General features: G+C 54.2%; 5 protein-coding genes across 5 annotated transcripts; 2 read left to right on the forward strand and 3 right to left on the reverse strand.

The window, feature by feature from the left end:
* Positions 1-617: 617 nt before the first annotated feature.
* COCCADRAFT_105771 (uncharacterized protein) lies at positions 618-2,715 on the reverse strand (the record flags this gene model as incomplete). Its single annotated transcript, XM_007717773.1, has 2 exons — positions 618-2,384; positions 2,431-2,715. The coding sequence occupies 2 exons, from the start codon at positions 2,713-2,715 to the stop codon at positions 618-620; spliced, it is 2,052 nt and encodes a 683-aa protein (XP_007715963.1).
* A 1,032-nt stretch (positions 2,716-3,747) lies between these two features.
* COCCADRAFT_8101 (uncharacterized protein) lies at positions 3,748-5,250 on the forward strand (the record flags this gene model as incomplete). The annotated part of the gene is made up of 1 exon (XM_007717768.1): positions 3,748-5,250. One exon carries the CDS (start codon positions 3,748-3,750, stop codon positions 5,248-5,250), a length of 1,503 nt encoding a protein of 500 aa, XP_007715958.1.
* Positions 5,251-5,453: 203 nt separating this feature from the next.
* COCCADRAFT_105788 (uncharacterized protein) lies at positions 5,454-6,687 on the reverse strand (the record flags this gene model as incomplete). The annotated part of the gene is made up of 2 exons (XM_007717774.1): positions 5,454-5,702; positions 5,782-6,687. The coding sequence occupies 2 exons, from the start codon at positions 6,685-6,687 to the stop codon at positions 5,454-5,456; spliced, it is 1,155 nt and encodes a 384-aa protein (XP_007715964.1).
* Positions 6,688-7,395: 708 nt separating this feature from the next.
* COCCADRAFT_8103 (uncharacterized protein) lies at positions 7,396-9,493 on the forward strand (the record flags this gene model as incomplete). The annotated part of the gene is made up of 6 exons (XM_007717769.1): positions 7,396-7,633; positions 7,731-7,917; positions 8,001-8,271; positions 8,390-8,464; positions 8,630-9,058; positions 9,161-9,493. The coding sequence occupies 6 exons, from the start codon at positions 7,396-7,398 to the stop codon at positions 9,491-9,493; spliced, it is 1,533 nt and encodes a 510-aa protein (XP_007715959.1).
* Positions 9,494-9,839: 346 nt separating this feature from the next.
* COCCADRAFT_8104 (uncharacterized protein) lies at positions 9,840-12,769 on the reverse strand (the record flags this gene model as incomplete). The annotated part of the gene is made up of 3 exons (XM_007717770.1): positions 9,840-9,878; positions 9,939-12,177; positions 12,234-12,769. 3 exons carry the CDS (start codon positions 12,767-12,769, stop codon positions 9,840-9,842), a joined length of 2,814 nt encoding a protein of 937 aa, XP_007715960.1.
* Between the last annotated feature and the right edge of the window lie 864 nt (positions 12,770-13,633).

The raw sequence follows: 13,633 nt of genomic DNA on the forward strand, positions 1-13,633 counted from the left end.
GGCCTAAGCGTGCTGCAGCAGTGGCAGCTTCCAAAGCTTGGGAAAGCCTTGGCCCACGTAAGAAACGACGGTGTTAGTAGGCAATAGGTCTAGCAATATGCGTGATTAAGTGCAGCCCCCTTCACAAGTGCCTATGCCTAAAAGAATAGAATACTGTAATATACTTGGCACTAGTGAAGATATAGCTAGCGTTGGGGACAAATCTCATCTTGGGGACAAATCTCAAAACCTTGGGGACAAATCTCAGCAGCCTACATTATTTCAAGAATTCTCAACCTTTTTTTTTGGACCCTTTTGCCTTTTTGCGACAACCTACTCCAAGCACGCAAAAAATTCACCACAATCACCGCCATGAGATATATACTGCACATTTCCTTTTTTTCTTTTGCCCTGAAACGAAATCTTTCATTTGAGAAAGAAAAAGGAAAAAGTTAGATATAACCATGATACGTTTTTCGCTTATTTTGGGAAGGGGTATTTAATCCTGAACCGCGCCAATTGCTTTCCCTTAGATACATCCATAAGTCGTTAAACAGATATCCCGAAACCCATACCCTATTAAAACGAGGAGAAGAAAAAAACGCTGGCTAAACGCAACAAAAAACCATCAAATTCCATCATGAAGCCCCCGCATCCCCAACAAAACAATGTATCCTAACCGTGCCATCCTCACTCCCACTAACTACACACTCATCGCTCAACCCGACACAAGTAATCGGTCCCGTATGCCCCGTAAGCGTCCTCTCATGCTTGCCCGTTCTCGGGTCCCAAATCTTAATCGTCTTATCCTCGGCCCCACTCACCAAGCGCAGCGAATCCGCAGCAAGCGACCAGATGCCCTCTACATGACCGAAGAAGCGGTGCACGCAGCGGCCAGAAGGGACGTGCCAGAGGCGGATGGTGCCGTCGAGGGAGCCGGTGAGCATGTATGAGGGAGGGGCAGGACGGGTGGGGTCGTCTGGGAAGAAGAGGGAGTCGTCGGTGGGTGTTTGGGATGAAGAAGAGGTGTTGGACGAGGATGAAGGGAGGGGTAAGGGAAGGGAGTTGGGCATGTCGGAGCAGAGAGAGGCGGTGTCCGAGCTGTCGTTGTTTGCGTTTGCGATGAAGTCGTTTTCGTCGATTTCAAAGGCGAGGGGTAAGGGAAGAACTTGTTGGACTTGGCCGACGTGGCCTTCGTAGGTGCGGATGCAGCGGTGCGTGTCGAGGTCCCAGAGTTTGACCGTCATGTCGTCGGAGGCGGAGAGGAGGGTGCGGGAGGGAAGGTCGATTTTGACAGAGTTGACCCAGTCGGTGTGGCCGACGAGGGTGGTGCGTTTCATTTGGGTGAAGTCGTGTACTACGATTGTGTTGTCTGAGGATCCGGATGCTAGGAGCTTGCCGGCCATGTGGAGGCCGATGACGCCCTGGCTGTGGGCGTTTAGGGTTTTGATTAGTGCACCTGTCCGCCAGTTCCATATCTTGATGGTGTTGTCCAGACTTCCAGTAATGAGTTTGCTGTCTTCAAACTGCAGACACCGGATGCCTTGAGAGTGGCCAGTGAGTGTGCGTATCACCTGACCAGTCTTGACATCCCACACTTTGACAGTCGCATCATAGGAGCCAGTAATGAGAACTTCGTCGTCAAACTGTAAGCACATGACGCCATTGGTGTGTCCTTTTAGTATGCGTGTTGAGTAACGACCGTATTTCCAGTTGCTGCCAACCTTGTAGCGGTCCTTGTAGATGTCCTTCCACGGACGTTTCTTGGGATGATCGAAAGAGGATGTAAGTTGGTCTTGGCCTGGCGCAGCGTTGACGCATTGTCGCTTGCTTGAGGCTTCTGGAGAGGATGAATCGTCTGGTACAGACCGCTTGACGGCTGTGGGGGAGCCAGGAACGTCAGAAAGTTGGTGAGAAAGCGAATTGGGGGGTACAAAGGAATCGGGCTGAGGCGTGGTATTGGGCGACCATTCATTCAGTCCTCGGCCTGAAGCCCGAAGTTGTATCCGTCTCTTTTCTTGCCGCAAGCGACGTTGGTCTAGCAGTGGAAGTCCCCAACCGCACTTTGTGCACTTTCTGTCAATGTGCTGTTCACACATCCTATGCCAGACAACGTCGTCGTCGGCCAGTTGTCTCCACCTTCGGTTGACTTGAGCTGCTTTGCATAGTGAGGTTGTATCAAGGTAACACAGAATCTTGAAGCCCAGTTCGGTGGGGAGGGCGCCGAGAAAGTCAATCTTGATAAGGTTGCGGACTGAGGAGGAGATGAAGGAGAGCTGTGGGAAGCAACACTGGGCGAGGATGCCTTGGAGCATGAGGTTGCGGTGCCGAGAAGGGGCGGCAGAAAAGAGCGACCATACGTTGGCGATGCTCTGCTGATCGCCTTGAGATTCTCTGCCGAGTTCCTGTCCAAGTCAGCAAGCGGGTTGGCAACGACAAGAGGATACTTACGTCCTGCAGTTGTTCCATGGAAGGCTCGTCTGCCTGGCGTCGGCAGAGCAGGTCTGGTCTGTGGCGGTAGCAAAACTTTGTGTTTGCAGTGGGTGGGCGCTCGTCCTGTCCGCCACCATTGGCACCCAGCGGGTTGTATTGGTGTGGAATGTGCTGTGCGAGATATGGCGTGATCATCTTTTCAATCTTCTTGGACTTGTTTGCCTGGGCCTCTTCGGAGTCTTCGGGGTTGGCGTGCAAGTGCCTGGTCCGCTCTGAGAGGCCTTCGTGGTCGTGGCCGTGCATTAAAGCGGCGTGAGGGAGGACAGAGGGCTTTGCGGAGAAGTCGTCAGGAGAATGGGCTAGGTTTCGCCATGAAAGGCGTCTCTGCTTGGGACTTGTAGTTGAGGATTGTAGCGGACTATGTTCGGTGACTGTCTCAGTGGCATGGGTGGCATTGGGCGCCATGGTTGCGTGCTCGAGAGGCCAAAGGCTTTAAGCAGCTACAGCAAGTATCGGCTGGGGGGCTGCACTGTTGCTTCCCCTAGTGTTTGGACAAGGGCACTGGCCCTCTAGGATGCGCAATTCATACGTCGTGCAGGGGATGCAGCGGGCTGTCGAGATTCTGGGGTAATATCGCGTGCGAGCTAAGGTGGAGGTTTGATGATGACCCGGATGGATGCTACCAGAGAGAGAGAGAGAGAGGCTCTGCGCGCACAGAATGCGACGGATATGCGGGCGCAAGAACAGTGGATTCGTGTCGAAGTAGAGAGTAGCTTGCGAAAAGATAGTGTCGGCCAGCTGCGAAGGGGTGTAGTACGAGGCGGGCGTAGGGATTTGATTGAAGGCGTCGTTGGGGAAAGCAGCGGCGAAGCGACCATGGCGCAATGGCGCAATGTCAGTTGTGGATAACATCTTCGAAGCACGCAATTCCACTTGGCCACCCGGGCCAGAAAGCATGGTCAGCACATGCCGGGGGGCCATGCGGGCGCAGACATCCAAGTCCGAATGTCGCGCAGACTGTCCTCTCTGCTCTGCTCCGACGCTTCTCCATGCTGCTTGTGGGTTCTGTCGTCGCCGTCGCGTCAGCCTTAAGGTGGGCGGGCTATGCGGGCCTTGTGCATCTCTCCGCAATTGGACCCTGGTTGAGAGCTTGCCTTGTACTCCATACTAGCCCGAGCGTACCACGGTCATCATCCATCCTCGCTTCCATCTCTCTTCGGATGCCTCCCAGCCTGGTCATAATGTTTGGCGACAAAAAGCATCGCCGTGACCTTGTATTTGCCATAGCCTGAAGACTGCCAGAAATGCCCTGCGCTTTCGCTTGATGACATCGCCATGGCTTCTCCCCAATCTCCTGCGTCTCCAACTAGCAGCGCCGCCTCGAGAGCATCCTTGGACCATGACAACAACCACTCCCTCACCCTCGAGCATCTCGTAACCCATTTTGTTGCTGCTAAGCGCGCATTAAACACTCAGACAGTCCTATGGCGTGCTACCGATATTGTCAGCACCGCACGCGAGCTGCTCGAGGAGAATGCCGTCCTCGCGGCCAAGAACACTTCGATCCGTAACATAGTAGAGCAGCAGGTCGATGCCTTGGAAGCTGTGCGCCGCGGTATTGACGTAGTAGAGGCTGAAGTGCAGACTGAGTTCAAGCAGATACTACATCACGTCGACACATCCTTTGCCGGCCTCAACTCTACCCTTGCCGTCTTGCGCGAGACACCCATCGAAGCCGTTCTGCAGCCTCATGGAACCCCTCAGAAGCACCTCTACGACTTCATCGACAGCGCCACTGTCTCCAACCTCGAGAGTACCCTGCGCGCCTGCATAGACCGGTACAACGAGGCACATGCTACGCTCGACGAGAGCTGCGATGCCTTTGATACCTCGCTCGATAATCTCTACTCGTCCATCGACAATGTTCCCATGACGCCTGCCACCGTATCGACCCCGAGCCCAATACCGAGCCTATACCACAATCTCGAAGGACACGCCAAAGAGGCTGCTCAGGCCTTCCAGTCCCTGGTTCAGCACTATGATCTGTGCATTACAGCCTTGCGACACACCGAGGGTGGATCTGCTGCTGCCACACAAGCCACGGGCGATGCGCCGGTGCACTCTGCTGACGATGGAGCAGCACCTCCCGAGCCCATGAGCGAGGAAGAACGGCGCGACATGCTTAATGTCTTGCAAAAGGACGCCCGCCAAGTCGACGATGTGGTGGCTGAAATCCAAGAGCGAGGCTCGGAAATGACGTTCCTGCTCAGCCAGATTGAGAACCATGTCAACCACCTCCGCAGCGAGGCGTCGGCTCTGTCAAGCATACTGCAAATGATATCACACATTACAAACGAGGTCAAACGGCACATTGCCATGTCGCGCGCCTTCCACGTCTCGTGGCTCCAAGACACTCGTCCCAACCTGCTCAACGGTATCGACGAATGGGAGAATCAACGGGAATTCTACGAACGGTTTGACCTGGCATATGCCGAGCTCCTGGTCGAGATATCATCGCGACGGAGACGGCATGAAAAGGCCAAGCGCAAGGCGGAAGAGGCGCAAAAAGAGCTGGATAAACTGCGTTTGGAAGATGAGCGCGCAAGAGAACAGTTTACCCTGGCTCAGGGAGATTTTCTGCCCCTCGATATATGGCCAGGGCTGAGAGATCCGCCAAGGCAGTACGAAGTCAGAGTGGTCCCTGTTGCGGTGGAAACCCAGGACGACAACGTACAGGGAGCGGATGAGTGGGGTGAGGGCGGTGGGATTCAGAGTATCCCGCAGCTGGGCAGAAATGTCGTCGAGAGGGCGCTGATGAGGGTCAAGAGACGGATGTGAAGATGTAAAGCTTTATTCGTTGCAGCCTCAAGCATGCGGCTGCATAGATATCAAAATGCGCTAGTTATGGTCGCATAGAAATGTAAAACTCGTTAACACTCACGCTCTTTTTCATAACACCATACCATGCCAACCGCCGTCTTGTTCGCTCAACAAGAAAGAAAAGATAGCAGCAACTCCGGCCACTTTTCCATGGCTCTGACTCAACTAGCTCCAGTATAGTCGGGTTTGCGACCGTGGACAAAGTAGAATTTAATGTACATATGTACGTCCCTTCTCCTAACGTCGGATACGACACGGGCAATCATGACACGGCACTCCTCTTCGGTCCAGCCCGCTACTTTGCCCAAGAGGCCCAAGGTATAAGGCTCTACGCCCATGGACATGTGTTCACGCTGATAGCGGCCAATTTCCTTCATGCGCGGGTCCTTGGGCCAGGGGCCGAGTGGGATCTAAATTCGAAGTGTATTCAGCATCATGCACAATGGGGGAAGTGACCAAAGAAGAAGAAACAAACAACAGACAACTTACCTTGACAATCTTCTCGTGAACATCAACGAATCCCGCATTTAACATTTGCTGCTTGATGCCTATGCCCGCACGGATATCTCTCCCCCACGTAGCAGCGGCATCATGACATAGCGTCTGCCACTGCAAGAAATCCTTTGCCATGTCTATGGTACCATCATCGCAATCAGCCTGGGCTAGCGGCTCCTGGAACTCGACCCAGCCTCCCGGTTTAGTATGTGTAAACGTCTGGTGGACAAACTTATCCCAGTCAGAGATGGCACCCGACATGTTACGGCAGTGGATATAGTCAAAAGCCTCGGCGGGGCTATAGACCCACTCGGACTCTGCATCGTCAATGTAAAACTTGACGTTGGGCGGGACCCATGTTGGCTGGATGGGACTGAGGTCTGTCCCGATTACTTCGGCGCCGGGGAACTCGTCGGCAAAGTCAATGGCCCAGATGCCGGTTCCGGTGCCAATGTCGAGGACGCGCTGGGGCGAGGGTGAAATGGGGGCGTCGTAGAGCTTGCCTTGGAGGATGAGCAGGAACACGTGGTGCTGCAGGTCGAGCCGGTCTTGCTCTTGCTCGTCGTTGGGCAGGATGTAGGCGCCTGAGCGGTAGCCGTGGTAGCGGCGGCCATTTGTGTATTCGTAGTTGAGGATAGTCGAGGCGAGCGATGTGGAGGCGGAGGATTCGGCGTCAAATGCAGAGTCGTCGTCGCTGTTGGCGGCTGTGTCTACATCGAGGTGGAGGACTGGCTGGAGGTTACCGACATCGGCCTGTGGTGCTGTGGTGGCGGTGGTAGTAGTAGTAGTAGTAGTAGTGGCTGGTTGTTGCTGTTGTGGGGGCTGTGGTTGTGATGATGATGATGTTGCTGGTGGGGATGCCTGTTGCGGCCCGCTCGCGCTGGTGGGGGCAGCCGACATGTCGTGTATCCTCAGACCAGGTAGTAATAGTAGTATGATGTGCTGGACTACCGAACTTAATTCAACCCAAGTCTTGGACGGCGAGCGGCCTTATACGACCAACTAGACGCAGCGCGCCTAGGCCACAGCAAGGGGATCCGTCGTGCTATCCGCCGTGCCATGCGCCCGCATTTGGGATCCAACCACAGCCATGTTGCTGCTCACAATGTGTGGGAGGCGTGCATTGGCGTCTCGTGGCATCCAGGGCCATTGCTCCCTGCCCACCCCCTGTCCAACCCACCGCCCGCTAATAACTACTTACTCCACCAACGCCGCTGCATCCCAGCTTTTAGCCTGCACAGGCTCCGTCTTACGATGCGGGGCGGTTGGCCACCTATTGATTATATGTATTCTTCTGTCCCTTCTTGTCTCACGCCGCAGGGCGTTTGGCCCACCCACCGATGATCCATATATCACTATCTGTCCCCTCTCGTCTTCCTCCTGCCAGAGTGAGCTTCCATCCGTCAGCTCACCCGTCTGAAAATGGACCCCATCCACCCCCCATGCATGCCGTGTACCCACTTGCCTGCTCTGCACGGTCATAGCCCCGTAGCACAGCGTACATAGGAGTCGTCAAAAAGACCCCAATATCCTGTCCTCTGCCCGTTCGTTCCTGTCCCGACACATGCTTCAACCTGGTTGTCCCTTGGCCCTAGCAGCCAGCCCGCTATGCCATCCCAGACTAACACAGACACCGAGCGAGTGCTCCCTTCGGTACCGCTCCTTTGCTTCGCTGGGTACCTTGTCTATTTGATCGCACGTGCCTTTTATCGCCTCCATCTCCATCCGCTAGCCAAGTTTCCCGGGCCTAAGATCGCGGCTGTCACGAGCTTCTACGAGGGCTACTACGAGATAGTTCTCAAAGGACAATACTCGAAGCAGATATCCAAACTCCACGACCAATACGGTACGCCGCGACTTTGGCCACCAACACTTGGCCTCCCCCGCATCGACTTGCTACATGCGACTGTCGTTGGCTCGCTTGACTAACCCGAGCCTGGCAGGTCCCATTATTCGAGTAACACCTGACGAGCTGCATATCCGAGACTCACGATTCTTCGACCACTTCTATCCCAAGAACGTCCATCTCGACAAGGAGGGATGGGACAAGCGATTTGGCGTCGCCGACGGTGTACTCGCCACGGTAAACGCCGAAGCACATAAGCGACGACGTGCCGCATTGGCCCCCATGTATGTCGTGCATATGTTCCTCGCTGGATAACATGACATGAATCTATTACTGAGGAGAACGTTCAACTGACACTTCTTTGTAGGTTCTCACGTCGTTCCATTATCGACTTTGTCCACATCATCTACCGCCATGTCGACACGCTTGCTCATCGCATGCAAGAGTTTGAGGAGCGTGCAGAGCCGCTCAACCTCACCCATGCCTTTCCCGCCCTGACTGGCGATATCATCATGGACTATTTTTTCGGCTTCAACTACAACCACCTCAAGAATCCTGAATTCGAATCTTTCCACGACGCCTTTACCAAGATTGCCGGCATGGGCCATCTCGCTACACAATTCCCCATGATTCTTCCTGTATGTCTCTATGTTTAGATTACTGATGATATCCATGTGGCAATCCCTTGTGGGACCCCCCGGTCCCCACTCACTGACGACACGACATGGCATACACTAACCAGGGCCCTTTACACAGATCATGGACGCTATCCCTGACTACATCACCGGGTGGCTGCAGCCCGCCGCAAAACCCATTCTAAAATTCCAGCAGGTACGCGGCACATACACATCCTTGTACCCCCCTAGCTCCTCGGAGACATCCCCCTTCCCCAATTCCCCGCTCCAGCAAACCTAGTCCAAGACCTTACATACATGCCCACACACACACACACACACACACACACACACGCACTAACTCCTCCGGGTGGTTAAACAGGACCACCGCGCCCTAATCGCCCGCACCCTCCGCGGTGAAGACCTCAAATCCAACGACGCCAAAAAAACAATCTTCCAAGAAATCCTCGACTCCAAACTACCCTCATCTGATAAATCCCACCGGCGCCTCGCCGAAGAAGCCCAAGTCATTCTCGGCGGCGGCGTCGAAACAACCGCTTTTTCACTCGCCGTAGCAACCTTCCACATCATCAACACACCACATATCTACCAGCGCCTCCATACCGATCTTGTCGCCGCATTTCCCAACAAGAACGATTTGGAGCTAAGCGTGCTGGAGAAAATGCCGTATCTCAAAGCCGTGGTTATGGAGGCGATACGCTTGTCGTACGGCCTTTCGGCCAGAAATCCAAGGACGCACAAGACTCCTCTGCATTATAAAGATTGGGTTATCCCCGCCAATACTTGTGTTGTACGTGCTCCTTTCTTCCTTCCCTCTTCCCAATCGCATGTCGGATTCTGGGATTTTTTCTGGAGAGGAGTTTTTTTTTTGGATACTAATATGAAGAAATAGTCAATGACAATCTCCGATTCCTCCCACGATCCATCCATCTTCCCGGACTCCACCGTTTTCATCCCCGAGCGCTGGCTCGGCGATCCGCGTACCCCCGATGGCTTGCCCTTGGATCGCTTCATGGTATCCTTTGGTCGCGGCACGAGAGCGTGTCTGGGTGTTACGCTCGCGTGGACGGAGATGTATCTAGTCCTCGGCATGATGTTTCGCCGGTTCAAGTACGAATTGTTTGAGAGTAGTGTGAAAGAAGTCGAGGTCGGACATGATTTTTTTATTCCCATTACGAGTTTGGAGAGTAAGGGGTTGAGGGTTTTTGTTAACAGTGTGGACTAGAGAGAGATGTTTGGGAGAGGGATACAGGGGATTGCCGTTATATATTCACCAAGTTAGCAGCGAGTTGCAATTGGATTGTTGACTGGAAAAACCGCAGGTTTTGGATGTGATTTCTTTTTTACACCAGGTCTTGCACTGAGTCTACATACCCTGTGGCTTAAAGACTTTTTACCAAGTGCCCTAAATGCGCTTGCCTAGATACTACGTTTGTCAGGTCTTACCTGACTCATCATGACTCTATCATCCACAGTAGGTGGACTGACTGCTCCATATTCTATGTGGAGATCAAGCCTCTAAATACGATTCCAACATTACACTATTTCCAAAGCTCGCCTGCATGCTTTCCTCATATCGTCCACAGAGTGTTAATCTGCTTTCTCCTCACCTACAAAACTCTGTTAGCAAACCGCCACCATCATGTATACACAGAAAAAGGATTACTCACCAAAGGTGCAACGAACAAGACACCAACAAACAATCCCACCACAGTCAACAACATGGAAATCTTGTTGAATCCCTTGCCGAGCACATCAAACGCAAAACTAGGCGCAACCCTTGTTCCGAAGATGTCGTGGCCATATGCAAACACCAGACTGGTACTTTCAAGTCCGCTTTCACTGGTGATAATCTCCTTGATTCCAATCACCTCGTACTTGTGGGTAAGGTGCCACTTGGGGTCAAAGTTGATAAGAGGTGCGTACTTGACTAGACCCTCGGATTGCTCTTGCGCAGTAGGGTCGCGACCAATAGGTCGGCGAGGATCGATGACTGAGCGAGGAATGCCCATGATGGAGTTGATGGAGGGGACGGTGACGAGGAGCTCGCGGCTAGTAATTCCCTGCTTGGTTTGTGTCACGGTCATGTGCGAGATTTCAGCTGGTACTTGGTAGCTTTGGGATACGACCCAAGGTCGCACAGCATCGCCGGGTGCATCCAAAGGCTGTACTGTCGACGAGTTGGAGGAGGCGCCAAGTGGACCTCTGTCGTCGGGGAGCGGGGACTCGTAAAGATCAGAGACAATAAGCTGGTGACCACGTGAAGCCGAATCCGAACCCGCATCAATGGTCAGCGCATATGTGAACCAATTCTCCGAGATGGTGGCCGGAATGGGCCGAGAAGTGTCGACGCCATTATGCGACACGGTATGCAACAACTGTCCCGAGGCAGAGTCGAGCAAGTAAACGGACGCAGACCGTGTCGATTCAACAACTGTCGTGACCAAAACTAGGTTGGGGTTGAGGTATTTGTACAGCACCCTTCGGTCGCCGAGCACCTTACCGATAGAGGCAACGGGGTCTTTGACAGGTCGAGCGACATAGTTGACGATCCGCTCCTCCCCAGCAGGACGGAAGCTCCACACTGGCTCAGAGCTGGGCTGATTCTGTAGATAGCCTCTGAGTGTTCCATCTACAAACGTGAATGCTACAAGGGTTTGTCCCTCAGAGACCAACGGAGTTTCAAGCTTCACATTCGCAGGCGAAACAAGGCTACCTGTGGTAGAGTTGATGACCAATGACTTCTCGGACACAGCATCCTTGACTTGGACATAGCCGCTATGGGCCTTGAGGCGAGGATGTTGAAAGTCGTTGATAGGTGCGAGTTTGCCAAGATCAACATTCCACATAATCTTGCCCCGCGAGCCAACATCAAGTGCAGCAAGACGTCCTGTATCAGTGGCAACAACAACGAGTTTGTGGAACCCAAATGTGTCTTGCTGGATTTCACCGATTGTCGTCTCTTTGGTCTGCCCAATGACGCTACCGAGGAGTCGCTGGGGTAGTCCCTGCACCCAAGCTGGAAAATGCTTCAAGTCTTGAATGTGTCTTTGTACGCGGTGCATGTAAGCCGAGACTAGGTTGCGATGACTTTCGTCTGCAAGCGCTTGCGCTAGGGCCTCTTGTTCAGGAAGGTCAGCCCATACCGCAGATACAGTCCGTGCGAGAAACTCTGGTCTTGTCCAAGCCAAGTCGTCATTTCGGAGAAGAGCCCACTGCCCGTTGGAATAGAGGACCGACGATCTGATAGCGCTTGCAGTGGCATCTCGTACGACAACCTCAGATTGCGCATGAACAGGGTGGGCACCGGCAAGTGCGGGCGAGCTCTTTACGCTCCAGCGGCCCAAGAGGTCGTTTGAGACGGATGAAAAGACCATCATTTCCTCTTCTGTGATCCTGGTAAAGTATACGTTTGCGTCTGAAGTGCTCGTGGAAAAGGTTCCCTTTATCTTGAGCTCTGGCAGGATATAGGCCTTGGAGACGGTGTTCTTCTTTAGGTCGACGTGGAACACCTCGGCCAGGTGACCAACGGCGGTTTGGTACTCGACGAGGAAGTGGGCGCGAGAGTTGACATGGCTAGGAGCGTGAAGCACGATGCTCTCTACGGCGACATTTTCTGGGGTCGGAAAGCTAGACACGGCCTTTGTGCCTATGATGTTCACCTTCAACACCTTGTTCGCCTTGTCGGTCCACACCAGCAGCGGGGCAGCAGTATTGGCTCCTGCAAACAGGATACGGTCACGGGAGGATATTTCGGCGTCGGAGTTTAGTGTGTACTGGTCGAGCTTCTTTCCTGTTATGGGGCTCAGCGAGGTGATTCGCAGCTTGGAGGCACCGAGCACAGGCGTGTGGAGGGCGATGTAGTAGATTGTGGTTGGCGAGGTCGAGAGCTGGAATGGCGTGTCTCCGCTGTCATTGAGTTAGTCGGTGTTTTTTTTTGGGCACAAGACAATGGTATTGCCTACCTTGTATCCTCGTGTGTCCACTTGGCCTGCCCAGTCTTTCCATCAAGCCTCTTGACGCTGAGACCAGCGTCGGTGGCCAGCAGGACGAGAGGGTCTTTTGCTGCATCGATTGACATGCCATCCTCCTGCTCGAGTATCTCCAGATCTTCAACGCGGGCAGAGGGGGTGCTAGTCTCCCAGACGAGGCGGCCGTCGGAGGCACTCCATGCGACGACGCGTTGGCCGAGGGCGCTGATGACGGTGTCTTGCTCGTTGCCGGCACGCAGATGGGCGACACGGTCAGCGGCTGCGGGAAGGGAATGGCGCCATACTAGAGCACCGTCCTTTGGATTGATTGCGGCGACGGTGTTATTATCGGATAGCGAATAGAGCAGCGAGGCCTTTGAGCCAGGGTAGGGCTTTTGGAAGAAGGTGGCATCATGCTTGGGGAGGCCTAGCAGGGCGTAGTGGAAGTCAATGTGATGGGCTTCGTCCTCGAAGACAGCCGCGGCCGGGGCAAGGCATGCTGCGAGGGCGAGGGCAGCATGGAGACGCATTGTATGGTGGGGTAGCAGCGCAGCTGGTCGAGGTTGGGACCGCTGCGGTCAGCGTACGGGTACGATTTGGGCATCACGTGATCAGTGCGGAAAGCACGTGCGCAGGGGACTGCTCCGGATGCATCCATTCAATCAATCAATCAATCATTCACGGGTTGAGGATGGCAGTCAGTCAGTCGATCAGTAAGTCGGTCAGTCAGTCAGCAGCAGCGGCGGCGGCGGCAGGTAGCCCCTGTGGGTATTTGTCGTGCAGATGCCCGTGCTGGTGTTGGCGCTGGTCATGGTGGCAGCCAAAGTCAATTTGGAGGCGAGCATAGGGACCAGCGGGTGGAATGGCCTTGGGCGACTGTCGACTATGGTGCGAGTGGTGTAGTGTTGCGTCTGGGTTGGGCCTTGTCGGCTTCGACGCTAGAAGCGCATCCACGGCGTCAGGTCGATTGTTCCGGCGGCGGCGGCACCACGCGAGCTCCACCGCTATGGCTTCGGAGTCGCAGTCCGTGTTGGCACCAGGGGCCGGCACCGCCTTGGGTTCGCAGCCTCGCCAACCATGATTGCTTTGCTTGTGCCTGTGGATGTGGATATGGATGTGGGTTGTACATGTCCATGTGTGTGCGTGTATACATAACCATGTATCTACACATGCTCCCCACGCATACATACCGAGCATACACACACATACAGAGACATAACAACCCAGCCGTTGCAACGGGCGCCGGCGTGTCAAGCCGTCGTGGCAGACCGGGGGTGGATGGGATGGGATGGGGGGAGGGGGGGCATCTTGGGTGTCTTGGGTGCTGAGTGTGGTCAATGGGGCAGCGAGTCAACTGCCCACGACGCTACCGTCAATCGGGGCGCCTGTGTCCC

The sequence above is a fragment of the Bipolaris zeicola genome (assembly GCF_000523435.1).
Source record: "Bipolaris zeicola 26-R-13 unplaced genomic scaffold scaffold_195, whole genome shotgun sequence".
NCBI classification, from domain to species: Eukaryota; Fungi; Ascomycota; class Dothideomycetes; order Pleosporales; family Pleosporaceae; genus Bipolaris; species Bipolaris zeicola.